The following is a 25,719-nucleotide window of genomic DNA, read 5'->3' on the forward strand; positions in this document are numbered from 1 at the left end:
GGAGGGCAGTGGCTAAAGCACAGGGACGTTAGATGTCCCTTAGGTAGAGCCCCTCCACCAGGTGGGCACCTGTGTCTCTCATAACAACCCGCTGTCGGCCCCGCCGGCCGGGTGGGAAGTGCCTGAGGATTTCATTATGAGCTCAGATTACTATCAAGTCCAAGGGGGCTGCGATGAAGCCAGGAGGTCTCCTTAATAAGGAATCCCATTTCCTTTTGCGTTTTTTTTTTCCCCGTTTGTGTTACTGAAAAATGGAACAAAATGGAAGGCAAATCATTAACTTCGCCAGCAAGCCTTCCCAGCAGATGTTAGGGACGGACGGTGTTGGGGCAGGGTGCCCAGGGTCCTCCTGCCCCACCCACCGCACCCTCACCGTACCCAGCTGAGCAGCTGCTGTAGCCGACCCCATCTGCTCCCACTCCCGTGTAGCTTTGCCCCTCCGTGTTGAGGAAACGTGGAGCCTCCCTCCTGCTGTTCAATAACTAATGACCATTTTTCTCCAATTAAACTGAAATTGAAGGATCCTCAGACTTCGACGCCCAAGTAAAATAATTAGTGCTTAAAATGTTAATTGTGCAGATGTGCATTTGCCTGCAGAAGCAATCCGAAAGCCAGCAGGCAGGTAGATAATCCCCCCACGCCCTGCCCCCTGCCTAGCAACATGGTCTCCCTCCGGGATCCCAGTGTGGGCTGTCCACGGCAAGACCCTGAGCTCATTCTGACAGTGTGACTTGGGGGTTATGTTGAGAGACCTACTACATTGGCCTCCTTCTGTCCCCCTGATTCCTACTTGACCCTCCCTGTGGCCAATCCACTCTTCCTTCCCTGGGCGCTGACAGACAATGGTGGCTAATGGCTAAACCCAAGACGCCAAGTGACGTGTGGTCTGGACCTCAGCTCTGCAGCCCACCAGGCTGTCGAAGAGAACAAAATAAGGCACAAAATAAGGCACACAGCACCGTGCAAATGGGGACTGCAAAACCAAGCTGTCAGCAAAGCTAGTGTCCCAAAAGAGTAACTACAGAATTGGTGTTCCCCTCCACCAAGGCCGAGGATTGTGAGTGGAGGCAGGAGCATAGTGCTGTACTGTGGGTAGTGAAGGGTCCCTGCCTGGTTTCTCTGTGCCTGCTCACCCTGTCACCTCCTTGCCCAGGGCTCGAATGGGCAACTTTGCAGAGGCTGCCTGAGCCCCAGGAGGAAGGGATGTGAGGGGCCATCCATGCTATCCACAGTCCCTCCAACCTGCCCACTGCTGGCTGGGTGGGAAAGAACTCCCCTCCACGGGGACTTGGCATGTGTGTTGCTTCACTTCCATCTTCTGCTGAGGAAACAGGCCTAAGAGGGTTAGCGTTTTTTTTTGTTTTGTTTTTAATGCTGTGCATCCTAAGGAGATCCACTTAGGTGTTCTGTATTCTCTGATCCACCACCTAATAAGCTTCCTTTATCTCTTGTTGTCATGGGAAGTATATATTAACTGATTAATATTAATGTGATAGCTGATTAATATTAATATCTGAGGCTAGTCCTACTTCACAAGGCACCGATGTTGATGAGTGCGGCCGAGCCCAGACAGCTGTCGAGCTGGATAGTTCCCCCGGGAGAGGACAGAAGCCAAGAATGACCCTTTTCCTCGCTGTCGTTCCGTTATGGACACCCTGTCATTAGCTGCGTCTGTCAGGCCCGGCAAGGAAGTGTGTTTGGACTCTGATTGTAGCAATTAAAATCCTTGCCCGTCCAAGACAGCGCATTTTATCATTTAAATAGCATTTTACATTCTCCTAACATATTTCGCCAGCAACATTGTTAAATTCGGTGATAAAAGGTTATTTTTGCTTTTGAAGTTGAAATACGTTACCATTATCCCTTATCTGCCTGGAATTAGGGAGGTTTTCCGAACTTGACGTTCGGAAGGTTTCATTATCAAAATTCTCCAGGCTTTATAAAGCAAACAGCCCTTCTCCTTTTTCTACCTGTTTTAATCAAAGATGGATGGAGGTGTTGTAGTTTGACATTGGGGGGTGTTTGCAGAGGAAAAAAGGATAGCAACGTCTTTCCCAGGAGCCAGGGTTCTATATTGAGGGCTCACACAGGTCAGTGGGGGGACTCGTGGTTCCATATCTTGCCCTGAGCGTCCTGGAGGCCAGAAAGGTCAGAGTCCCCAAGCTTCCTGTATTTAATTCTATGGAACACCGCAGCCAGTACCCGCCAGCCAGTAAAATGAGACCAACGGGGGGTTGGGGATTTAGCTCAGTGGTAGAGCGCTTGCCTAGCAAGCGCAAGGCCCTGGGTTCGGTCCCCAGCTCCGAAAAAAAGAACCAAAAAAATGAGACCAACGCCTGCCCGTGGCGTATAGTTAGACACCAATGCTCCCCCGCCCCCAGTCCAAACCTCCCACCCCTGTGCTGATGCTTGCTGTCTGGCCTTCTGCCACCCACCCTTGCTAGGAACCCAATTTAAACCCTTTTCTTAAAACTCTGACCACCGCCCACCGTCCACCTCCATCCCTTACCACTGCCATCAGCACACCATCTACATACTGTCCCGCCCCCACACACATGTGGCACACACCGCCATGCACCATCCTCGCCACCCCACCTTCCGTCAGCATGCTGTCGTGTGCCCCTCCCCTCCCCATGCTTCATTGCATCTGACATGGGAGACCTGAGCACCTCCCGGTTAAGTGCGCCCTGATCCAGGGCCAGCACCCCATTGCATTTTGTGAAGAAACCTTGACAGAAACAACTTCAGAGAGGAAAGGTGGATTTGAGTCCACGGTCCCAGGAGATTCCATTCGATCTGGAGGGGAAGGCACGGCAGGGCACAGCAACTCCCCCTGTGGTGGCAGGAGTGTGAAGCAATGGCCTTTCACATCCTGGGCGAGCAGGAAAACAGAGAAAGCGGGTCAGAACTAGGGTGGACATTACATCCAGAGGCCTTTCCCTAGTGGCCTACATCAGCCACAACCTACCTCCCTCAAGCCTGCAAAACGTCATGACTGGACAACAATAACAGCAACAGCAGCAACAACAACAATACCACAAGCCTGTGGGGGACATTTCAGAGTCCCATCATAACTTCACACATGCCTTGTAACAGATCGCTCACCCCTGTGTCATCCGGACTCTGGCCTCTTATGGGCATCCTGCCTTTGCTTTGATATTCTAGGCCATGAGAGTCTTCCCAAGATTTATCAGCTCTGCTGTGCATGAAGAGCCAGTTTTGGCCTGTAACTGGACCCCCATATTGTATTGTCCTCCTTCCAATTTCCCTCTATCTTGGTGCCAGAACCGGGATTAGTTCTACCCACAAGGAGGTGCACGCTCTTCCAGACTTCTGGCCGGAGCCGGCTGGGTTCTATCCAGATCTGTCATGAAGTGGGACTTGATGTTGCCCTCAGATCCTCTGAGCTCTCACTCTGCAGTGCAGGGGCCTCATTTCAAGGAGCGCTTTCTGCCCATCATGTGAGACAGAAGCCAGCCTAGGGCCACCCTGCCTGCCACCTGCCATTCTTCTAGGGAGCTCATCCCCGCAGAGCCATCGAGGCCGGCCCATCTCTGCATCTTCCACTTACGGATACAGTAGGGCATATGGCTGGAAGCTCAGAACACCACCATCAAAACCATCCATCACTCCAAGCTACTCCTTGGAGCTCAGGGGATTTCTGGCTTCTGTAAATCCTTCTCTGAAATCCTTTCTTCACAAAGCCTCAGGCATCAGAAGCCCTCTGGTGCCCCATCCAAGCTAGCTGCTACCCGACACCAGCCGTGTACTGTGCTCACCTTGCTTCCCAGGCACAGTTACCCAGCATCTCCCACTCCCACCCTCCACACCCCAGTCTGCTCCCAAACAAATAGCAGACATGCTAGTCGCAGCTGGAAGGATCGTCGTGATTTATTGCCATTGTTCCAATATTTTGTTTGGAGCAGTAAACCTTTGGATATAAATCAAGTCATTAGAAGGAATGACGTTTAATCCTGCAGAAGTTGCCTCAGTGGGCAAGGCAGCTCGAAAGTCATTAATTCTCGAGAGGATGGCCCACCCACCAGCTCCACACACGCAAGGCCAAAGACACAAGCCTGACCTCTTTCATTTCCTCGAGGGGCATGCGGCATGACCACAAAGAAGGGCCCCAAATATCTGCTTGGTGATTTACTCTGGGGTCTTCCTTTCTCCAGAAACACACATCCGAGAGGGACCACCTCTATGCCTGTCATCAGCTCACTCAATCTTTTGAGCAGCCATGATGGTTGGATTTCAAAGGAAGCCAGAGAACAGCTCAGAATATCTTTAACTGTCCTTCTACAATGACCCCAGCCACACAGGCGGTCATTACACGAGGATCAAGTTCTATTTGCAGAGCCAGACCACGTCTAAATGTCCAGCCTCAGTACTCAAGGCAAAGAAGGGATGATCTGGTCCAGAATATTCAGTGTCCCCTATTTCCCAACCCAGGGGAACACGGGGACCCTTGCACATCCTGCCTGGTAGAACTGGGGATAAAGCTGGGAGCATCTTCACTGAGGGGTTCCTGAGGACGCTGACAAATTCTAAGTACACGTGACAAGGGTGGACATTCTGGATAACCGTCTATGCTTTTGTGCCGGGTCATTGCTAAGGAGCGTGGTGTTACAAGTGAAGATGGTGTTGGGTGTTGCCAGGTCGCGTGGTGCAGCTTGTTTCTCTGCTGCCTCCCACCGATGAGGTGGGAGATGGGCCCGGTGGCTCATGTCTGCGATCCCGGCCCTCAAGAGGCTGACCCATAAGTTTGAAACTAGCCTGGGCTACAGAGTGCGGGCCCTCCCTACCCCCAAGTCAATAAACCATGAAATCAAGTCAAGGCGTTCAGCCCCAGACTGGCTAATGGGCACTATTAGCGCCCAGCCTCCACTGCCTATAGAGACTCCTGCACTCAGGCAATGGTCAGATCTGCACTTCAGGTTTGGGCTAGCACAACACCATTCTTCCTCCCCCCAACCCCCAACCCCAGGGGCTCCTTCGTCCCTGAAAGAATTCACTCTGGAGAGGACCTGACCGTTGGTTGGAAGCTCTCCTCACCCTCCTCATGCTCACCCCAACCCACTAAGCCCTCCATTATTCAACAGAATCTACCATCGCCCCCACCCCGCACCACCCCCTCCCCTGCCCCTCTCCCCCAGAGTTCACGACCTCTCATTCCCCATCCACGCCATGACGTCAGGCTGCTTCTGAGGTGCCCCAAGAATGACCTTTGAATATGTAGCCCTTAGAAACCCCTCCTTCACTTCCTCAGGCTCTCAGGAACCCTCGGGGCCCTGGGAACAGGCGGCTTTCTTGGCTCTACGGTGCATGGGGCTTGAGGGGTGTATGTGGAGAACTCAGTCCGCCGGGAAGGTTACTGTCTTCATTGCGTCGGACAGACGCTCTGGGGCCCATGTGCTCAACCTACTTACAGGCTGCATGAGGTCTCCAGGGAGAGGACCCCGAGGGAGCGCGTACAGGATCTGGACTAGGCAGGGCAAAGGCTGGCCATTATAGAAACAGGGAAGGAGGTGTCTCTCCAGGCATCCATTGTAGCCCAAGGCTCACATCTGTAGTCTGGGGTCTTACCTACACTCCTATATACAGGGCTTCAGGCCGGAGCCTCCTGGGTTACTCTTGTCCCAGTCTTCGGCTGTACCTGACTCCGATTGAAAGCCCTTCCTGGGAGATTTCTTTTCCTTTCCAAATATGGACTATAGCTACTCAGACCCCATGCCAAGCTCTCCTGGACTTCCTGCTGCCCCCCACCCCCAACCCCGCCCCTGCGGGAATGGCCTAGGGAGCTCCTGGGCTTTCTTTGCAATCCAATCCTCCACTGAACAGAGGTCCCTGTGGTCAAATGTGGAATGGGATGGTGGGAGGGCCCTGCCGGTGTAGTTGCCTGCCCGACCTGCTGGATCAGGACTGGAAGACTCAGGGAGCCCTCCGGATAGAATCAGGGGTCAGCATTGACTACCAGTTCACAGCCACCAAGAGTCCGAGCACCCACCCCTGAACCCCAAGACAGGCCTTAGGTGACCCTCTTTCCTGAGAGGTGGTGGGGCGAGTTGCCTCACTCAGGACAGGGCGTGAGCGACATGCCCACTCCAAAGAGGCATCCGCTAAGACCGATTCGCTTTTGTGGCTCTTCAGGGTATCACGGAGAGCAGCTGTGACAGGTCTGACAGCCACAGGCCAGCTCAGTAATTGACGCCACTGCCTGAGCGACACATCCAGAGGCCGGCTGAAGCTGGAAAGATCATTATCTTTCGGTCAAGCCGCTACGGTAATGAGGCTGCCCCACAGACTGCCTCCAAAGGCCAGTAAGGGAGAGGGTGAGCACGCTTGTCCTTGGAGTGGTCAGCACAGGGCAGGGCCAGTTGATGCTAGTACGAGGCTCTCCACGGAGGCCCCATAGGCTCCAGTTCCTTCATGTTTTCATTCCTTGGGACTCGATACTATTTAAACCAAATTCACCACCTTCCCGCTGAGATGGGAGGAGGGCAATCCGCAGGCACTCTGGCCTGTGAGCAGGTACACTCACCCTGTTGTGTGCTTAAGTTTGGTTGTTTTAGACAGAACCTCAGCTGGCCTGGAGCCCACTGCATAGCTAAGATTAGCCTTGAATTCCTGTGCCCTTGCCCCATCTCTTAAGTGCTAGGATGATAGGCATGTGATGTCATGGTAAGCACTAGTTTTTTACACACACACCACACACACACACACATGTGCACAAATACATGCACACATGTGCACATACATGTGCACACGCAGCACCAGCAAGAAATGGGCAAGAACATTTATGTCTGTCTATCCAGCCCCAGTTCTTCCTCTCCTTCCCCTCCTGCCCCTCTCCACTAGGCAATGCCATAATCACTCTCTTGGGACTTGTTTCCTTTCAGCAAAATCACCAAAGTCCAACTTAACACTCAAGCCAGAGAGAGACCAGTAGCTGCCTCTCTCCACTCTCGGCTAGCCCCCAGGTCCTGCTGCTGAGCTGAAGCCAGCTTTTACCAGCCGAGGAGGGCTTTGCTCCGCGTTCAGAGCAGCAGCATGAAATCTGCCTGGGTGGGAATATTTACATTTTGCAAATCAGCTCCAAGGTCAGACTCCTCCCCTGCAGCCCACTGCTCAGGTAGGAAGCTCACCGGTAAGCTGAAGCATCCATCTTGGCCTTTCCTTGGTTTTACTATTGTCTTGGCCAGGCCTCTGGGGTCTCTCTCCTGGTCACAGATGGATCTTGCTGATCTCTCTTCAGGTCCTCCTCATCTCACGGCGGTCCTTGAGTTCAGAACAAGCCCAGGTCTTGAACCCTGGGAGATAAAGTCTGGTGCTTTTAGGACCATGAAGTCCCTTGCTTGCCACACCCTTCCAGTCTTTTCAGCCCTGCCTTTTCTCAACACCCTTCAGTCTCAGTGTTCCTCCTTCTCTCTGGGAGCTGCCTGGCTCCCTTCGCCCTGTGAACCTTGCTCTCTCGAGGCAAAGCAGCTGAGCTCTGCCAGCAATGCCAACCTCAGGCGCCAACCGCCATTGCTTTGTGTCCTTAGCTAACTGGCCTTGCCTACTGCAGGCTCCAGTCCTTGTAGGCTGCACGTGTGAAGTCCCTGGTCCCTGCCTGTCCCTAACTGGGCTATAGAGTTTGGTGCTAAACCGTCCCTTTCCTGGCTATGACACTTTCAGCAATGGCAGCACACAACCAGGCCCATCTAGGTACTTGTCCATGTTGAGTGGGGGAGCACATGGTGGTGGAGAGCAGGATGGTTCTGCTGTGGTGGCCCGAGGGCCAGCTCCCTGCAGGTGCTTCCAGTATGGGAGACAGAAACGGGAGTTCCGGGGGCCACAGGGTGCTGCTCATGGGTGTTGTCCCTGCTTGCTTTCCATCCATTCACTACCTACTACCTACCTGTCCTGAATTTAAGGGCACCTGAAGGACAGGTAAGTCTTCTGCTAAGCCGTGTATGTAGACTCTGAGACCAGCAGGCATGCGACTTCAAGTGCTCCCCGAACCCCGCACACGCCATATCACATAGCAGAAACCTTGCTGTGTGGAAAGTACATGTCTGTACACCGTGACACTTCCCCATGCATGGTATACTGGACCGTAAGACATGGGGTGAAATCTCATCACAGCAGCACATACACAGGCACACACACACACACACACACACACACACACACACACACACACACACCAGTCACAGTGGGAATCACCCCAGGCTTTAAACAAAGAAGCACTTTGAAGCTGGAGTTCAGGGCCTCTCCCGATAGATGGGCGGGGCATACAAAAGAGTGACATGTTTAGGGCTTCCTTCCCCCACCAAGTGATGGACAGGTTGTTGTTTGCGGGTCGGGTTGGGCAGCTGCTGGGTTCACAGACTAGCCAAGCGGCTGGCGGGCTGACTGACAGACAGCTTCTACAGGCTTGTCTTTGACAGCTCCCAGGGAATTCATAGTGCAGGCTGAGCTGACAGGGAACTACCCAGTTGAATAGAGAATCCTAATCACAAAGGCAGGGAATGGAATTACTAAACAAAACAGGAAGAGGCCAGATTCATCAGACCAGTACCCATCCATCAGAGACAGGCGAGTCCTGCTTCCTTCCTCTACTGACCTGCCCGGAGACCCCTCACCACTGCAGCAGCTGTGTCCAAGAACATAGCTGCTGGGAAAGGGACCAAGACATCCAAATACCAGGAGATGGCAGCCTCCAGCTGGTGGCTCCAAATGCCCTGTGCCACCTGCAAGATGAGTGAGACTTAGAGAATTCAAGGTCACACAGCAATCAAGCCTGTCTCTCTCTCTCTCTCCCGCCCACCTTACAGTTTCTTGCTCTCAGTCTCCCTTTTTGATACGCTGCTGCCTCAGTAAACTATATGACTCGTACCCAGGTACCCAGGCCTAGGGTCACATACCCGTTATCCCAATATTCAGGAGGCTGCAGCAGAAAGATCATGAGTTTAAGGCCAGCCTGGGCTATGCAGCCAGATCCTGTCTCCCATAAATAAAAACAAATTATCCAGACAACTCTTCTAAGCCGTGTCCCAGGATGAGTCCAAACTGGAGGATCCGTGTAACCTCTGCTATGAGTTCATGTGCTCCCCAAATGTATGTGTTTTCCAACTTAATCGCCAGATTCACATGATGCTTGGTACTTTGGAGGGAATTAGAGTTAGATGAGGTTCTGAGGCTAGCCCCATCCCTTGATAGGATTAGGGTCTTAGTAAGAACAGAAGGGGCAAGCTTTAGCGTAGCTCATAGGTAAGAGTACTTGCCTAGAATCCACCAGCAAGAGGCCATGGGCATGGCTCCGTAGTAGAGGGCCTGCCAGACTTGTGGGAGTCCCAGGGCTCAAACCTTAGAGCTGCAAAGAGAAAAGGAGGTGGAGTGCAAAAGAGAGAAAGGAGTTTGCAAGCTCCAGCCCTCCTGCCCTGTGCTGTGCTCGGCTGTGCTTTGACACCGCAGAGAGGCCCTCACCAGTGCTGGACCATGCTCTTGGGCTTATAGCTTTCAGGACTATGAGCCAAATGAACTGTGCTTGGTCCATTACCGAGTCTTGGGTATCCAGAAAATGAACCATGGCCAACCCTCATCTGGCCTAACTCACTTAGGATCAGAACAACTAGAAGACACCAACCAAGAGAAGCCAAGGCTCCAGGCTGGAGAATAGGCGCCCCTGCAGGGACAGTGACAGCTGAGCGTGTCACCTGAGAATGACTGGTCTGAATCCCGCCTCCCTCAAAGTGCACGTGCCAACCTGAGAGCCAGCTTTCGGGGGTCTAGGAACAGCTAGCATCTGTATGGGAACGACTCTCCTGGCTGGAAACCCCCCCCCCATGTGCAGCCATGTGGGTGTGCACTGTGGCCAGTCCAGGCTATGCCCTGTAATCTAGCAATTTAGTAAATTGAATTTTCCTGTGAACACGCGTGAGGATTTAAAGCCCTTCCGTGAGGTTTCTTTCATCCAAATCCGGTGCCTAGAGCCCAGGCTGCTCTCTAATTGCCGAGCACTTGGGTCTTTCACTTTGCATCTCATCTGCATACATTAACGGGGACCCGTGTACAGGCGCCCGCTCACCGAGAGGCATTTAGAGATCCTCCAGGGCAATTCAACCCTCACCCCTGAGCCAGCAGAGGTCAGAATGACCTGGGCTGGAGGGAAGAGAGCCACAGGAAGTGTGTCCATAACAAGGCCACTGCCTGGGAACAGGACCCCAGCCTGATGTGCTACAGATGGTGACAGACAGCTAGGGGTGTCTAACGTCAGGGGAAGGCAGGGCCCCCCGGCCATCAAGCCATGAGTGGTAGGAGATCCTTCAGCTTGGCCACCCCTATCCACCTGACCACCCGACAGGCACCTGCCACTCCTATGGAACCGCACTGAAGAAATACCCCAAAAGGGTTCATGAATCTAGTCAGAGCCTAGCCACAGTCACCGCAAGGAGAGACCCAACTCCCACCCCACATCTGGTACCAACACAGTCTGGGAGCGTCTGCCTTACCACAGGCACTCAGTGAGCTCCTAGAGTTTACTAGGCACTGCTCAGGTCTGACAGAGGTAAACAAGAAAAAGTCCCACCCCACCCCTCTACACAGACACCAAACACAGTCCTCCAAGAATCCAAAGATTCCATCCCACCCCATTGCCAAGATCTAGGCTGCTCCCTGCGCTGCCCTGGGGACCACTCCACAGACCCATAAAAACATCTCTCCTGATTCAGGTTGAATGGTGTGCCCTCCCCCAAAGCAGACATCGCCACCCCCAGTGCTCATAACTGTGGCCACACAGGCTCTCCCCATGCATAATCAAGTAAAGGGAGATCTTTGGGGAAGACAGCCACGGGAAGATAACAGGCAGAGAGTACATTTACGTGGTCCAAAGCCAGGGAACACCCCGGAACTGCCAGAAGCTGGAACAGACAGGAAGGATCCTTCCCAGAGACTTGACAGGAAGTGTAGCCCTGCCGACACCTTTATTTCTTATTTTATTTTATGATTTTATTTTATATATATTGAGTGGTTTGGCTGCGTGCATGTATGTGTACTTTACAAGTGTCTGGTACCCCCCAGAGATCAGAAGAGCACCCTATCTCCTAGAACTGGAGATGCAGATGGTTGTGAGACACAGTGTAAGTGCTGGAAACCAAACCCGGGTCCTCCGAAAGAGCAGCCAGTGCTCTTAGCCACTGAGCCACCATCTCTCCAGCCCCAGCCTCTTCAGGTCTTGACCCCTAGCATTCCAACGGGACAGAACTGCTTTGATTATTTTTCCTAGATACTCACTAGCAGCCACCATCTAGGAAAGGAAGCCAGGGTAGCTCTGCCAGCCTTCATCTGCTTGTTTGTGGTAAATGTACACAGTGGATGTGATCGACATTTAGAGCCTCGGATGCTAAGACTGACAAAGGACTGACTAGTAGTGTGGGTGGGCCTTACCCAATCCATTGAGGGTCTTGAGGAGACAGAAAGATTCACGTTATCAAAGAGAGAATTCTGCCTTCGAACAGCTTTTGACTCGATCTGTAATATCACCTCCTCTCTGCCTTCCAGGTTACCCTGTGTAACGGTCATGACTTGAGTGAACTCCTCAAAATCTCTCTCTCCTTTACCTGTGTCTCTCCCCCTCCTTCCCTTTCTCATTCTATCTTTTCCATGCATGTACTACTTATTGAGTGTGGTTTTTCTTCTTCAGAACCCAAAACAACAACCCCTCAGTCAGGAACCTTCCATGTGTCCTGTGATATGCATGGTACCTGGCTCCTTGCTCAGGCACTCACTATCTCTGAGCCCAGTGGGCAGAGCACCTTCCCGCTCTCAGCCTGCCTCCCTGCACCAGGATTTCGGCCTCTCCTCAGCTCAGCTCAGCATTGGTCACACACAAGGCCTGCCCTGTAGCACTGGGTCCTGTCAGAGCATGTGTCAGGTACACACTTCTCATCAAGAAGTGGAAACCATGTTGACTGCTAGTCTGGGAGGGATGGGACGGGGTGGTGAGCATGGTCTCTGTACAAGCTGTGAGACAAAGGGAGACAAGCCCGAGTCTGGGGGAGCAATCCAAACCCCAAAAACTTACCAGGGAAGCCCCGTATGAACAGGCACGTGAGGAGACAGTGTGGACTGCTTTGAGGTATCTTTAGCCAGAAGATTCAAGACTCGAGGGTGGACTTGGACCTAGAACCTGCCCTCTGCCTCTCCTGGCTCTCTCCCACCCCTTCCTTCTGTTTTTGACTCCTTTGCAGTGGCTTTCCCTCTGTGGACCACAGAGTCCAGAGTGGCAGGACCCTCTCAATACTGTCTGCCAGGACCTGGGACTGGGGTTTGAATAGCCCGAGCAGCTGTCACCTTCACATGTGACATTCCTGCCAACATGAAGCACTTGCAGGCCTTTCTGGGTACTGTTAGACATTAGTGCCAAATGCCTACACCATCTGACCACAGAGCTGGACCCGGTTGTCTTCTGCAGCTTTTCCTGAACATTGGGGATTGGGGTTTCAGCACGGAACCCAGTAGATCTCCTTATATCTCTGCAGAGGGAACACATAAATGAGGTCCTTCTACTCAGAATCCCCACATGCAAGTGAAGCCCTTCCCCAACTCAGCCACAGACTTTGTCCCTCCTGATTATGAAGAAACTGGATGAGAGCCAAGCATGTTGTTACACACCTTCAACTCCAGAACCTGGAAGCCCGAAACTGAAAGATTGCAGGTTTGAGGTCAGCCTGGGCTATACAGTGAGACTGTTTCAAAAATAAAATACAAGAAGAAAAAGAGGGAAAGGTGGAAGAAACCTGGTTTTGTAGGGCTGGGGGTGTGGCTCAGTGGTGGAGTCCCTGCCTAGAATCCCCCAGTCAGGGGCTGGGGGCGTGGCTCAGTGGTACAGCCCCTGCCTAGAATCCCCCAGTGAGGGGCTGGGGGCGTGGCTCAGTGGTACAGCCCCTGCCTAGAATCCCCCATTGAGGGGCTGGGGCGTGGCTCAGTGGTAGAGCCCCTGCCTAGAATCCCCCAGTGAGGGGCTGGGGCGTGGCTCAGTGGTAGAGCCCCTGCCTAGAATCCCCCATTGAGGGGCTGGGGCGGCTCAGTGGTAGAGCCCCCTGCCCAGAATCCCCAGCTGAGGGGCTGGGGCGTGGCTCCAGTGGTAGAGCCCCTGCCTAGAATCCCCCAGGTGAGCCCCTGGAAACCCCCAGTGAGGGGCTGGGGGCGTGGCTCAGTGGTAGAGCTCGTGGCTCTGTCTAGAATCCCCCAGTGAGGGGCTGGGGGCGTGGCTCAGTGGTAGAGCCCCTGCCTAGAATCCCCCAGTGAGGGGCTGGGGCGTGGCTCAGTGGTACAACCCCTGCCTAGAATCCCCCAGTGAGGGGCTGGGGGCATGGCTCAGTGGTACAGCCCCTGCCTAGAATCCCCCATTGAGGGGCTGGGGCGTGGCTCAGTGGTAGAGCCCCTGCCTAGAATCCCCCAGTGAGGGGCTGGGGGCGTGGCTCAGTGGTACAGCCCCTGCCTAGAATCCCCCATTGAGGGGCTGGGGCGCGTGGCTCTCAGTGGTAGAGCCCCTGCCTAGAATCCCCCAGTGAGAGGCTGGGGGCGTGGCTCAGTGGTAGAGCCCCTGCCTAGAATCCCCTAGTGAGGGGCTGGGGGCGTGGCTCAGTGGTGAGCCCCTGCCTAGAATCCCCCAGTGAGGGGCTGGGGCGTGGCTCAGTGGTGAGCCCCTGCCTAGAATCCCCCAGTGAGGGACTTATACATGAAACCCTGAGTTTTAACCTCAGTCCAAGAAGAAAAGAAGAAAGGGAGAAAGTAAGGAACGAAGGAAGGAAGGGAAAGACAGAAGGATGAGTCTTGCCTATCACTAGCTTTTAGCTTCCCCTTAGCTGGTAAACCAAAAGGTTTTCAGCCAAAACTGAGAAGAAAACACCCAGACAACTAAGAGTTCACTGCACGGTGCACGCCGCAGCCCCCATAACTCGTGCCTTGTTTCTTCTCATGGTGCTCACTCTTCTCACATCATGTGTACTTCTTCAAATGTCATCTTTCCAGAAGGAGAAAGTAGCTGTTTGTTTCCTGCTGTGCAGAGGGTTGAAGTGTTCTTACAGATTTTTAACGTTGTACTGAGAGTAGCAAGCAGGTAACCCAGACACCGAGAACAGAGAGCGGGTGTGGCTGACCTTAAGGGTCTCCTGTCCTGGGTGAGGGTGGGAGGCAGATACACAGCAGCATCTGTGTCTTTGGAAGGAAGAGGGGCCTGGGGATCCCTACTTATACTGCCCAGCAGGCCCACTTTGCTGTCTTTTTTCCCTGGAGGTGAAATCTAGGACAAGTACCCTACCACTGAGCCACGCCCAGCCCTTCACTGGGGGGGATTCTAGGCAGGGCTGTACCACTGAGCCACGCCCCCAGCCCCTCACTGGGGGATTCTAGGCAGGGGTCCACCACTGAGCCACACCCCCAGCCCCCTCACTGGGGGGATTCTAGGCAGGGCTCTACCACTGGGCAACACCCCCAGCCCCTCACTGGGGGATTCTAAGCAGGGCTCTACCACTGAGCTACACTCCCAGTCCCTCACTGGGGGATTCTAGGCAGGGCTCTACCACTGAGCCACGCCCCCATCCCCTCACTGGGGGAATTCTAGGCAGGGGCTCTACCACTGAGCCATGCCCCCAGCCCTCACTGGTTAGTCTTAAGTAAACACTTTATCCACGAAGCCATGTCCCCAGCCACTGGTTTTTCTAAACTGATTCAAACTGAGCTTGAATCTACTCATCGCCTAGGCCAACCTTGGACTAGTGCTTCTCCAACTTCAGCCTCCTGAGGACTGGGATTACTATGCACTATGTCTGACAAGATTCATTTTTTTTATCTAGACTGTTTACTTAGGGCCTTGGGTTGGGTTTGAGGTGGCTGTACTGAAGCCGTAGCCTCCTCTTCATACGAGCCCCATGCTACTGATGCCAGACCTGAGGGTCAACAATGGTTAGCTGACCTTCCTGGTCCCGAGGGCACGCACATTCCCCACCCAGCCTCATACACTGATGTCTAGCTTTGATTGCCCAGAGCTTCCACCTTATTTAAACAAGACATGGAAAACTCACTCTTGGAGCTGAAACCATTGGCACGAGCATGTAGGAGGCGGGGCTGGGGATGGGGGGTCAATTGCATTCCCTTCTTTATGGTTCTGTCTGTTCAGAAGTGGCCGTGGAGAGTTGGGGTCATCGCCACCCAATGAACGGCCCTGAGTTTAAGGGGTTGGGATTGCACAGTTGATTACACTGGCTCCACATGAGAGCCAAATGCCTTTATCTGTTTTAATTGCAATATAAAATTTCTTTGCCAAGTGGACTGTTGCAGCCAGCTTGGCTTGGTGGGCAAATGTCTTTGGGTTGTGTCCAGGAAGGTTTCCCTTCATCCTGTGCCCTTGATTCCCCAGGAATGGCCATCTGTTGAAGCTTCCCAGTGGCTTGGAGGCAGCATACACGAGACCGGGTCCTCCTGCACGGGTGAAAGGGGACAGGGTCCACAGCCCCAGCTGATGTGGCCTCACTTCACGGAGTGATGGGGAGCCTCTGTCAGCGGCTCTTCAGCCCCTCCTGGTCAAAGTTAGCATGACTGGTTTGCTCCAGAAAAGGGAATATAAATAAGGACCATCACACCTTGACAGGTTGACAGGCGTGACAACCAGAGTAAATCCCTGTGTCTGAGACTCTGTGGAGAAGAGGTGATTTAGCAGAGCCAGCTGCCGTCACCAGAAGAAAATAATTAAGGAACGCCGGTGGAGAGGGAAACGGAGCGGTTGCAGCGGTCCCTTCTGGTGAAGGGATCTGTCATCGTTGGCAGCAGGAGAGGACCCCACGCAAAGAGAAATGAGCTCTGGAAGCTTTTGCTGAAATACAGAGAGGATGGGTTGGGGAGGCAGGCACGGTGAGGATGGAATAGACTGAGGATGAGGGGTCACCTGGCAGGGGCTTCACCTCCAAGCCAGGCACTCATCCCTCGCCCCACTTCTGCATGGAGCTCCCTCACCCATGGTCTCTTTTGAAGAGACCAGAAGGCTTGTTTGCAAAGAGCCGTGTGTGTGTGTGTGTGTGTGTGTGTGTGTGTGTGTGTGTGTGTGTGTGTGTGTCACATACACAGATTTGTGAATACCAGGAAGGTGTATCCTTTATCCCAAAAGAGCATCGCTTGTACCCAATCCAAGATTACCAGAAGAAAGCGATGGTGTGCCCAAGGTCTGCCTTTTCTTCCATCTGCTAAGGTTTGGATTCAAAATGGCTCCGACGGGCTCATGTTTTGAATATTTGGTCCCCGGTTTGTAGCGTGGTTTGAAGTCCATGGTGCTTTCAGGAGAGCCCTGGCAGGGAGAAGTGGGTCATTAGGGCAGACCTTTGAGTCTAGTTCTGCTCCTTGTCCGCTACTGTGGGAGGAGTCTGCGTGATGCTCCTGTTACCGTGACTACCGCACGCCTCCCCAGTAAGAGTGCACTGAAATCTCTGAGACTGTACACCCAGATAAAGTCTTCCTCTCGCAAGTTGTTTCTGTCGAGTGTTCAAGCCATGGCAACGAGAAAGTGCCTAATGCATTGCCTCACTTGGGAGTTGAAGAAGGTTCTGGAAGCTATGTGTGGTAGCAGAGAGCCAGCAGCAGGGAGATTGTAAATGTGAGGCCAGCTTGGTATAAAACGGTGGCCCCTTCTTGGAAAAGAAGACTCTGGAGTCTCAAGAACTACTGAGTTCGGTGTTTGTGGTGCGAGCATAAGAACTGTCTGCTCACAAGAATCAAAGTAAAAATGCCAGCCCGGCAGTGCCGGGGATGTAGGATCCCAAGGGCTCACTAGTCCGCCAGTCCAGCTGAAGTAATGAGTGAGAGACCCGAGTGAATAAGGTAGCCAGCGAAAGAGGAAGATCTGTCAACCTTGGGTCCCCACCCACACATGCACACACACAAACACATAGGCACACACACACACACACACACACACAACCTGCAGACACACATGAATGCACACACATAAACCTGAAAGAAATAAGGTAGAAAGCAGTTAGGAAAAAACACACACACACACATACACACACACACACACACACACACACAGATACACACACATTCATCCAAATACACATAAATACACACACAAAACCTGAAAAATAATTAGGTAGTAGATAGTTAAGGAAAACACCACAGGTATGCTTGCACAACACACACACACACACACACACACACACACACACGTCCAGATACACATACACACACATAAACCTGAAAAAAAAAATAGGTAGAGAACAGTTAAGGAAAACACCACAGGTATGCTCACACACAAATGTCTTTACTATACATATGTGCACACACACAGTGACAGTTCCAGGAAGCTCAAGCCATCTGGGTTTTCCATCCCAAGCCTTTGTTCACTTCCTCAGTTGCTAATGAATGAAGTAGACATGGGGCACAGCCTCAGACTGGGCACCATGAGATCAAGGGAACAACACTGAAGCCAAGAAACTGGATCCCACAGAGAAATCCACTGTATGGGTCAGTGACAACCTGGATATCCCCCTTCAGCTTAATATAGCCACTGGCCTCTGCTCGATTCACAGGGGAAGTGCTGGCCCACCAGAACCATTCCTTCCCTTCTCAGCCAGGAACTGGTCAGGTGTGGCTGGGCACAGTGCCCCAACATGCTGGCCATCACTCTGGCTCTCTGATTGTAGGAGAGGCGAATGTTTCTCTGATTGTAACCGGCTTTCAGCAAAGTCTCAGAGTGCAAAATGTCCACTCCAGGACCCAGGAACAGAGTCCCTGATATCTCAGTGGACTGGTGAGATCTGAAGCAGAAGAGTTCTCAACAGAATATCTGCCTACCCAAGCAACCACTCAACACACCAAATGATTTAAGGCAGAATTACCTAGCCTGGTCAAAGGTTGACTTTCCTAGAACGCATTACCCTGACTGACCCCTGTCTAGCCCCTGTGGAACCTCTTTGGTGGGCAGAGAGAACGTTCTAGAACTTGGCCGACATAATAGTTTGGATATGAAGTGTTCCACCAAAAGGCTTATTATAGCTTGAATGTGAAATGTCCTTCACACACTCAGGTGGTTGAATACTTGGCCACCATGTGGTGGCGCTGTTTGAGAACGCTGCAGAACCTTTAGGGCACATAGCCTAAATGGCAGATACAAAGCTATAGGGGCTGGCTAGAGGGCTATACCCAGCCTTGGTTTGGGCCTAAGATCTCTGCTTTCTTGTTGGCTGAGACATAACAGATCATTTCCAACCAGAGATAGAAGCCAAGTCATCTTGCCTCAACCACCATGGAATTATGAAACAAAAATAAATCCTTCTGGGGCTGGAGATGTGGCTCAGTGGTTAAGAGCACTGACTGTTCCTCCAGAGGTCCTGAGTTCAATTCCCAGCAACCACATGGTGGCTCACAACCATCTATAATGGGATCTGATGCTCTCTTCTGGTGTGTCTGAAGACAGCTACAGTGTACTCATGTACATAAAATAAATACATCTTTAAAAAATAAAGTTAATCCTTCTATCTTGCTTCTATCTTAGATTTTTGTCTCAACAACAATCAAAGCATTGGTACAAGGTTTGTGTTAGAGGCTTGGTCCCCTGCTTTTGGCCCTGTTTAGGAAGATCTGAGAACTTTAGAATGAGATCTAGCTTGAAGAAGAGAGTCGCCGAAGGTTGGTCTTTGAAGGCATCTGCTCCCAGGCCCTGTCCCATCTTGCTTTCTCAGTTTCCTTGTGAGCTGTGAAGTGAAGGACTGTCCTCTACCACGTGCTTCCACCGCCATGATGCTCTACCCAAGCACCTGAGGCCAGGCAGCCATGGACCGATCCCTCTAAAACTGTGGCCCTAAATAAGTCTCTCCTCTTTTTAAAAGAAAAATTTTATTATTTTAATTTTCTGTGTATGGGTGTTTGCTGCATGTGTGTCCACATGTGTGTAGTGCCCACAGAGGCTAGAAGAAGGCATTGGAGTCTCTGGAAATGGAGTTACAGATGGTTGTCAGTTATCATGTGGTGCTGGGAATTGAACCCATGTTCCCTGGGGGAGCAGTGAGGACTCTAAACTGCTGGACAGTCTCTCAGTATTATTTCTTCTTCTTCTTCTTCTTCTTCTTCTTCTTCTTCTTCTTCTTCTTCTTCTTCTTCTTCTTCTTCTTCTTCTTCTTCTTCTTCTTCTTCTTCCTCTTCCTCTTCCTCTTCCTCTTCCTCTTCCTCTTCTTCTTCCTCCTCCTCCCCCCTCCTCCTTCCCTTCCTCCTCCTCCTCTTCTTCCTTCGCCTCTTCTTCTTCCTCCCCTTCTTCCCCTTCCCCTTATCCTTCTCCTTCTTCTTCTCCTCCTTCTTCTCCTTCTTTCTTCTTCTTCTATATAACTTTTTTTTTTAAGATTTTTATTTATTATGTACAGCATTCTGCCCACAGGCCAGAAGAGAGCACCAGATCTCATTATTAGATGGTTTTGAGAGTTGAACTCAGGACCTCTAGAAGAGCAGCTAGTGCTCTTAACCACTGAGTCATTTCTCCAGTTCTGTATTTCTTCTTTAATTGAATCATATCAGACACTTTGTCATAGCAACCAAAAAAGTAAAGAGCACAGCCAGCAGCATACAAATCTCTCCCCAAGTCACCAATCAGCACTTGTTCATGCCTTGGCTCTGCTCGCATTTTTGGGGGACACCAGGATGAGCCAAAAATGGACATCATCCCTGTGACTATACCAAGAAGGCCAAAGTTATACTGTGAATGTCCAGGCAAGGGAACCTCCCAGGAGTATGGAAATGCCTGTCTTCCATGGGGCTGGTCAAGTATGGATCAGGATGTGGTGACAGACATGGACAAAGGCTGGACACGAGCTTTGAAAGGGTACTCTGTGACTTAATGACAGAGTCATGTGGAGATGGCTTGAGAGGGTCCTGACTGTTGGGCTGAGCGGGTATGTGGTACTTCTGTGCTCCCACTGTGTAACGCACTCTTCTCTCTCCTCCGTTGCCTTCCAGGTATAAAGTTCAGCATCAGGCCCCAGCATCCCCAGCATGTAAGTTCCAAGAATCCCATAAATCACAGGTGGGGCTCGGGGGAGGGGGAGCAGGAAGCGATGTTGAAGAGGGTGAGAAAGGCAATTCAGAACTCATGCTGAATCCATTCATAGGAAGAAAAATGTGTTGGGTCCTTTCCAGGGACCTTGGGAAAAAAGCCTGGGGCTTTGGCTCCATGAATTTCCCTTCTCTGTTAGATGACTCCTTTGGACTGAACTAACCAACACAGTAAATCTGTGCCCACCGCCTGCAGGCCACCAACAATGCCCCGCCCCATCCCACCAGCACGCCAAGCCGAGGTTCCTGGGGGGACTGCTCCACCTTGTGGTAGAAATTATATTTGCCGTTCAGGTCCCACATTTCTGCAATCTTGTATGGACCCTAGCCACTTCTCTTCTTGTCCTAGGATAGCCACTTGAGGATACCCACAGAAAGGGTCACACGAGATTCACCCAGCGGGTCCCCAAGAGGCCTCCAACTGCAGGCGCCTGACCAGCCTCGACCTCACCCGAAGGCGGCGGGGTCTCCTTTGCGACTCCGGCAGCGCAGGCGGAGACTGCTCATCAAAAAGATGCCAGCTGCAGGGACCATGCGAGGCAACAACTCGTCCGAAACCCAGCCGAGACCCCGCACCGTGGACAGTCGTTGGCTCAGCCTGCACCAGACCCAGCAGGAACGCAAGCGTCTGATGCAAGAAGCCTGCGCCAAGTACAGGGCCAGCAGCAGCCGCAGAGCTGTCACTCCCCGCCATGTCTCCCGCATCTTCGTGGAGGACCGCCACCGCGTGCTGTACTGTGAGGTCCCCAAGGCAGGCTGCTCCAACTGGAAGCGGGTGCTGATGGTGCTGGCGGGGTTAGCCTCATCCACTGCGGATATCCAACACAACACCGTCCACTATGGCAGCGCCCTCAAGCGCCTGGATACTTTCGACCGGCAGGGCATCGTGCACCGGCTCAGTACCTACACCAAGATGCTCTTTGTCCGGGAACCCTTTGAGCGGCTGGTCTCTGCTTTCCGAGACAAGTTTGAGCATCCCAACAGCTACTATCATCCTGTGTTTGGTAAGGCTATCCTGGCCCGGTACCGCGCCAACGCCTCGCGGGAGGCACTGCGGACTGGCTCTGGTGTGCAGTTCCCCGAGTTCGTCCAGTACCTACTGGATGTCCACCGGCCCGTGGGCATGGACATCCACTGGGACCATGTTAGCCGTCTGTGCAGCCCCTGCCTCATCGACTATGACTTCGTGGGCAAGTTCGAGAGCATGGAGGACGACGCCAACTTCTTCCTGCGTCTCATCCACGCGCCAGGGAACCTGACATTCCCGAGGTTCAAGGACAGGCACTCCGAGGAGGCGCGGACCACATCGAGAATCACCCATCAGTACTTCGCTCAGCTCTCCTCGCTGCAGCGACAGCGAACCTACGACTTCTACTACATGGATTACCTGATGTTCAACTACTCTAAGCCTTTCTCGGACCTGTACTGAGGGCGGGGCCTGCTGGTCAGGGGCGGGGTCTGAAGGTCATGCCCACTCGCCTGTGCATTGGCAGGCCAGTTCTACTACAGGGATCTGAGGATGTAAGGCCTTGTGGCTGTGGGCCTGGGTGGGCCACAGAGGCCCAGACAATGGACCGTGACCCTTGTCCCACACCCGTTTCCTCATTGGGTTGGCTGAGCTTGCTACTCAGGGCTCAGATGGATGCTCTAAGAACTCAGTTGAGTTATGCTGACCAGGGAAGCCTGAGGCCCAGAAGAGGGCCCCAGCGGTAAGGGATGTCCTACATCCCCCTATCCTTTGCCTTGTACCAAACAAACCACGTGGTTTGCTGCTTTTCTATGACCCAGGGGGAGGTCTGAATAAAGCACATGGTTTTCAGAGCAGTGGTGTCTACTCCGGGTCTTGCTGTAAGTTCATAGGGAGGGACCTTGCCCTGTGCTTTGGAGAGTCTTAGATATTTTGTAAAAGATTTATTTAACTATTAATTATGCGTGAATATGTGCGCATGAGCACAGGTGTCTGTGGAGACTTGGGGGGTCGGATTCCCCCAAAGCTGGAGTGGCAAGCAGCTGAGAACTTCCCAGTAGGAGCTGAACTGCTAGAGCAATCTGAGCTCTTAACCACGGAGCCTGCTTTTGTTTTGTTGAAACTGGATCTTGCTGTGTGTTTCCGGCTTGTTTGTTTGAGTTCTTTCTCTTTCCAGACCACCTGTGGGTCCCGCGAAAGCTGAGTCTCTGAGAGAAAAGATCTATAGACCTGTCCCCACGGAGGGAGTGGAGACCCTGGTATCTCACCTTGCAGCAGGTCCTCTGAGGACTGTCAGAACAGGGGCAAACTCCCTGTCAGGTGTCCATGAAGACTGCTCCGGGGGCCCCATAAGGCACTGAGCAGCGCAGTCGGTTTCCCTGATTCTCACCGTGGGGAGCGATGTCGTCCTCAACTTCCTAGACATCTACCCCGAGCTGGCTAAAGCTATAGCCAGTACATCCCTGACCCTGAGTGTGACCCTCGGTCTTATCTACTCACCTGACCAAACACCTCAAGGCTGACAGATTACTCACCCTTGAGGAACCGGCTTTGGGGGAGGGGAAGTACAGTTCGGTGCCATAACGGATTCTGAGATTGTCACGAGCCTGAGCGACACTGGAAAGGTCCCAGTGGAAGGATCGTTGGTGCTTACAGTATGGGTGTGACTAGTGGGCTGTGTGGACTGTGTGTCTACAAGGAGAGGAAAGCACTTTGTATTAGGAGCAGATATTCTTTTGCCTGTCTCCCCAGGATTGCCTAGAACCTCTGCCTGCCTTTTTGGATCCATTTGTGGGCAGATATACCCAGGTCCTCCTGGGAGACTGTTCCTACAGCTGTCCCCACTGGTGAGGAAGCTGATGTTGGGTCCCTGAAGAGAGACAGCGCCAGGTCCCCGGGGCAGAAGTTGGTGCTGGAATCCAGCTGGGCCCACACTCGCTGCAGCTGCAGCTAGTCCGCCTCCATTTTGCCTCCACTGTAGTCGACTCTGGAATCTTCCAGGACTGGAACAAGCAACCCAGGCACCCTTCTGTCTCAGAGCCCTGAGCAAAGGGTGAGGCTACCCTCTGGTTCCAACTGGAAGTGACTATCAGATAGGGAAGGACCCAGAGGGACAGGGAGGAGACTAGTCACAGCCTGCGGGACTTAGGAGACTCATTGAAGGCAGATGTCCAGAGGCTCAGAAAGCCAAGAAGGTCACCCTGACCCGAACCACAACCAGCTCTAGGCAGACCCATGTTAGAGAAAGCTAGCAAGGTCTGGCTAACTGTGGCCCGGCAGAAATAGCAGGCACAAGCGAAACTAAATTCACAACGCACAGAAAGTGTTCCTGGTTGTGGGTACATTTGGCAGAGGCTGGGGCAGGGCATCAAGTAGCCTCTGCTCAACAGAAAGACACCTAGAGTCCCACCCAGCTGGGCAACTTATACTGCCGCTTGGTGTGCTGCAGCTCAGGGACAACCAGGATTGCCCTGGTCTACCTCCACAGTGAGAGGGAGGACGGGGGGGGGGGGAGGAAGGGAGTTAGGGAGAGAAAGAAAGAGTATGTGTCAGGGATGGGATAAAAATAAGAAACCCTCACAGGGTCTTCAGTGGCACCCAGGCGTGAGCTGAGCTGGACAGACCTACACGCAATGTATCCATTACCAATTTTAAGGGAGGAGGGAACAGGACACGCAGGACTCTGACAATAATCACCACCTTGATAGTCCCCCAGGATGACCATCAACTGAAGGCCATAGGCCCAGCCCTGAGGCCCTGCCTGGAATTCATTGAGGTATATGCAGCCCCAACCTCCAGCCTCACAGCCTGGAGGCAGACTGTGGGACACAGAAAAGAATGGGCATGCAGGCGTGTGTGTCTGTCTCTCTGTCATTCTGTATGTCCTATATGGACATACATGACTGACTGTATGATGGGTACATGTGTGGGTGGGACCATGGACACATCCTGTCCCCTTGCCTCTCTGGCAACACCTCATATTCACCACTCAATCCTGTCCCAATTGCCCGCATTCTCCCTGAAAGGGGACCATCTGATCAGAGTCCTAGGAAGGGGAAAAAACAAAACCAAAACAACCACTTTGGAGAAAACTACCCAGTCTCAGGTCCCCTCCTCTAGTGTGATCCTCACACAGGGACACATCACACACACACACACACACACACACACACACACACACACACACACACACGAGATCCCTACCAGGCCTTTATCTTTGAATGGCTGAACTTCCCTAGATGTAGAAACCATAATCAGGATAGAGAAAACTGGCATCCCTCCGGGGGCCTGAGAGTAGAATTCAAGGCCCTCAAATCCCCTGGGGAGACATTCTAAATCCTAACAGACCCAGTAAGCCAAGCAGACAGGACAAGCCACTTCCCTTTCCCAGGTAGCATAACTGCCGCCAACAGGGACTTTATAAGGTGTAGAACCACTCTCGACCAGCAGGTGGGGCCAAGTCCCCGCTCCTGAACAGAGACCAGTGCATTCCCTAACTGGGCCACCAGGTGGCAGCAATATTCCAGAGTGGGCGACGCTGGCCAAAGCGGAAAGAATTGCACCCCCAGCTTCTCTAAAGAGAGATTTCAGTCAACCTCTCCAAAGACCCCAGACGCTACTTTCAAACCCACCAGTTCCAAAAGAATCTCTCCGATTACCAAGCTCCCCAGCACCTCAACTTCTCTCACCCTTCATATGGGCCCAAGAGCCGGGTTACCAACACCCAGCAAGGCAATGTTTTCCACTGTCCATCAGAGAGATGCCAAGTATTCTCTGACCTTACTGGACACACACACACACACACACACACACACACACACGCATGCGTGTGCACACACGTGCACGCCCATTCTCACATCGACACACACTTGTTCTTAAGAGCTAGATCACATGCACACACACACTCATGAGCATCACCTCTTTCCATATTTTAAATAAATGGGAAAACTCAGGAGGCCCCTACCATATCATCAAAGGTAGGTATTTTCTGTTGGGTCCTGTTCACCTCCCAGCACCGGGCATTTTCCACTGCCTACCCTATCTCTCTGTCTTCCCCTCCAAGACATCACCCAAGCACAGCTGGAAGACAAAAATAAAAGAATGTAAAAGGCATAGGGGTGGACACCATGTAATCTCAACACTCAGAAGGCTGAGGTTTTGAGGCTCTGGTCGTGAGTTTCAGGCCAGCCTGCACTGCATAGGGCAACCCTGTCTCAAAAAAAATAAAAAAATAAAATAAAATAGAGTCTCCCTCTAAGACTTGCCTCAACCCTCTCCTGTCTTTCCCACCAAAATGCATTCCATGGCTCCACTGCCTCTCCTCGACCTCCTTTCTCTGAAAACATCCCCCACCCCACCCCTACCCCCACCTCCTCCTAAACAGGTTGATGCCGGTTCTACAGCAGCCTCCAGTACTCTAAGTCCAGCGGCCATCACCTGCCTGCTCATCCCCTGGAGGAGAGAGCTCTACACCACCCCTTATGCTGGGTTCCCAATTCACACCTCCACACCTGACCTCTTCCTCCCCCTTGGCCAGCCACCTGCCCCACATTTGCATAAGCGCATCCAGAAGATGCCTCAGACCTCCTGCCCTACCTGAGCCCCACCTCTTCCAGTCCGGCACCCCCACTCTCTGAATCCCCACCTCAGCCCACCACCTCTGCACTCTGGCT

The 25,719-nt window shown here is 52.6% G+C and overlaps 1 protein-coding gene across 2 annotated transcripts in view; it reads left to right on the forward strand.

The window, feature by feature from the left end:
- Positions 1-21,903, forward strand: part of Chst8 (carbohydrate sulfotransferase 8) — a 105,862-nt gene extending 83,959 nt beyond the window's left edge. For both annotated transcript variants that reach the window (XM_032893867.1, XM_032893866.1), the window contains exons 3-4: positions 19,984-20,021; positions 20,429-21,903. In XM_032893867.1, coding sequence (XP_032749758.1) covers positions 19,984-20,021; positions 20,429-21,508 — 1,118 coding nt within the window. In that variant the 3' untranslated portion in view covers positions 21,509-21,903. The remainder of the gene's footprint in view (positions 1-19,983; positions 20,022-20,428) is intronic.
- The last annotated feature ends 3,816 nt before the right edge of the window (positions 21,904-25,719 follow it).

Source organism: Rattus rattus, chromosome 2 (assembly GCF_011064425.1).
Source record: "Rattus rattus isolate New Zealand chromosome 2, Rrattus_CSIRO_v1, whole genome shotgun sequence".
In the NCBI taxonomy this organism is placed as follows: Eukaryota; Metazoa; Chordata; class Mammalia; order Rodentia; family Muridae; genus Rattus; species Rattus rattus.